A 1,612-nucleotide genomic window follows, 5' to 3' on the forward strand; every position below is an offset into this window, starting at 1 on the left:
GTCTTTATACAGAATGTTTAATGCTGCTCAGAGGTGGCATAAATGCATTTGCACAGCAATCACAACTATGTTTTGATAGTAAGGGGCTGAGGTGGATCTGAGAAGGCAAAATTTAGTCTAGCTTTAATGTGGCATTGCATCTTTATGCTGAATTTTAAGCAGGCTCACAGCAGCATTAAACAGACTGTGCAAAGACTAAATGGCAATTCAGAAGCGCTTTTGTGCCACCTTTGCTGTGTAAATTTGGTGAGAGCCTTATTTTAGTAAAATATTAGACAGCATTGGCGTTTTTATTCTTAACTTAAAATTTTCGTTAATTGAAAAAGCTGAAAAATGAAATATTTAAAAAGAGTAAAGCAAAAAACATTATCTTAAAACTTAAACTGCTGTTATTTCAGTTGGCAAGGACATATTTCTAATTTACATTTAAAGTACTAATTTACTAAAACTGATATAAAATAATTTAAAACTGTATAAAAATGCCAAAAGTACAAAAAAAATGGCTAAAACCTTATCAAACATTGAAGTAAATGCTGAAAATATAAAAATGTAATTCTAAATATAAATAAATACTGCAAAAGTATATAAATGCAGTGCCCCGCAGGTCCTTAAAAAGTCTTAAAATTTAGTTTTATTTATTTAGAAATTATTTTATTTTTTTATTTAAGGTTATAAAAAGTATATAAAAGAAATATAACAAAGCATAACAGAATTCTTAATTATCGTTGTAAGTGGTCTTACATTTTGGGGTGGGACAGGAATTGTGACAATGTGATTGTTAAACTTCAAAAGCTTGTGATATAATGAAATAAATGTGATAAAAAGACCAAACAACCAATACTGGTCCACCTCTTATTTGTATTGATATTGATACAAAAACAATTTCAAAACATGTATTTACTGAATAAAACGTGTAGAGTATTGTCAGACTAACTTGCACCCTGTTTTGCTGATTAGCAGTAATAAGTAATTGAATGTGTGCCGCAACCTGCTTAATTAAGTGAAACAATCCACATGATTTATTTACAGATTGTTTAGAGTTTACTGAGGTGAGTTAATTATAAGCATGAACTTCCTATAATTCCATGCAGGTTCTTTGGCATCTCGATATCTTCAGACGGAGTCTTCGTCAGCTTCCAAACCACTACTGCTTGGGCGACTCCTGCATCTTTTGCGCTTTGAAGGTATTCTCATGACCAAACACATCATGACACAGTATTTAATACTTCCTTTAAAAAGATGTTTTAAAGTCAAAAGTTTGAAAGCACTTCATGTTCGTTTTGCAGGGAATATTCTGTCAGTTCCAGCACAGCCGAGAGCGAGCGTTACCCTCAGATAACCTGCGTAATGCCCTAGCCGAAACCTTTAAGGATGAGCAGCGCTTTCAGTTAGGCTTCATGGATGATGCTGCGGAGTGCTTCGTAAGTGTCTTTTTTGTATTTTTGTGTATTTTAGATTATAAAAATGTGTGTAAAATTTTATATATTTGTTATTATTTATTTTATTTTTAGTTATTCAGGTGGGTAATATAGCTGCAAAATGATTTTATGTTTAAATGTGTGTGTGTATATATGTGTATATATATATACAGGTGCATCTCAATAAATTAGAA

The 1,612-nt window shown here is 31.6% G+C and overlaps 1 protein-coding gene across 1 annotated transcript in view; it reads left to right on the forward strand.

The window, feature by feature from the left end:
- The window catches only part of LOC107577090 (inactive ubiquitin carboxyl-terminal hydrolase 53-like), a gene marked incomplete at its 3' end in the record, with an annotated part of 24,101 nt that extends 22,680 nt beyond the window's left edge, over positions 1-1,421 (forward strand). Inside the window, exons 3-4 of the mRNA XM_016263201.1 lie at positions 1,092-1,184; positions 1,287-1,421. Coding sequence (XP_016118687.1) covers positions 1,092-1,184; positions 1,287-1,421 — 228 coding nt within the window. The remainder of the gene's footprint in view (positions 1-1,091; positions 1,185-1,286) is intronic.
- Between the last annotated feature and the right edge of the window lie 191 nt (positions 1,422-1,612).

This window comes from Sinocyclocheilus grahami, unplaced genomic scaffold, assembly GCF_001515645.1.
Source record: "Sinocyclocheilus grahami isolate Dianchi unplaced genomic scaffold, SAMN03320097.WGS_v1.1 scaffold5093.1, whole genome shotgun sequence".
In the NCBI taxonomy this organism is placed as follows: domain Eukaryota; kingdom Metazoa; phylum Chordata; class Actinopteri; order Cypriniformes; family Cyprinidae; genus Sinocyclocheilus; species Sinocyclocheilus grahami.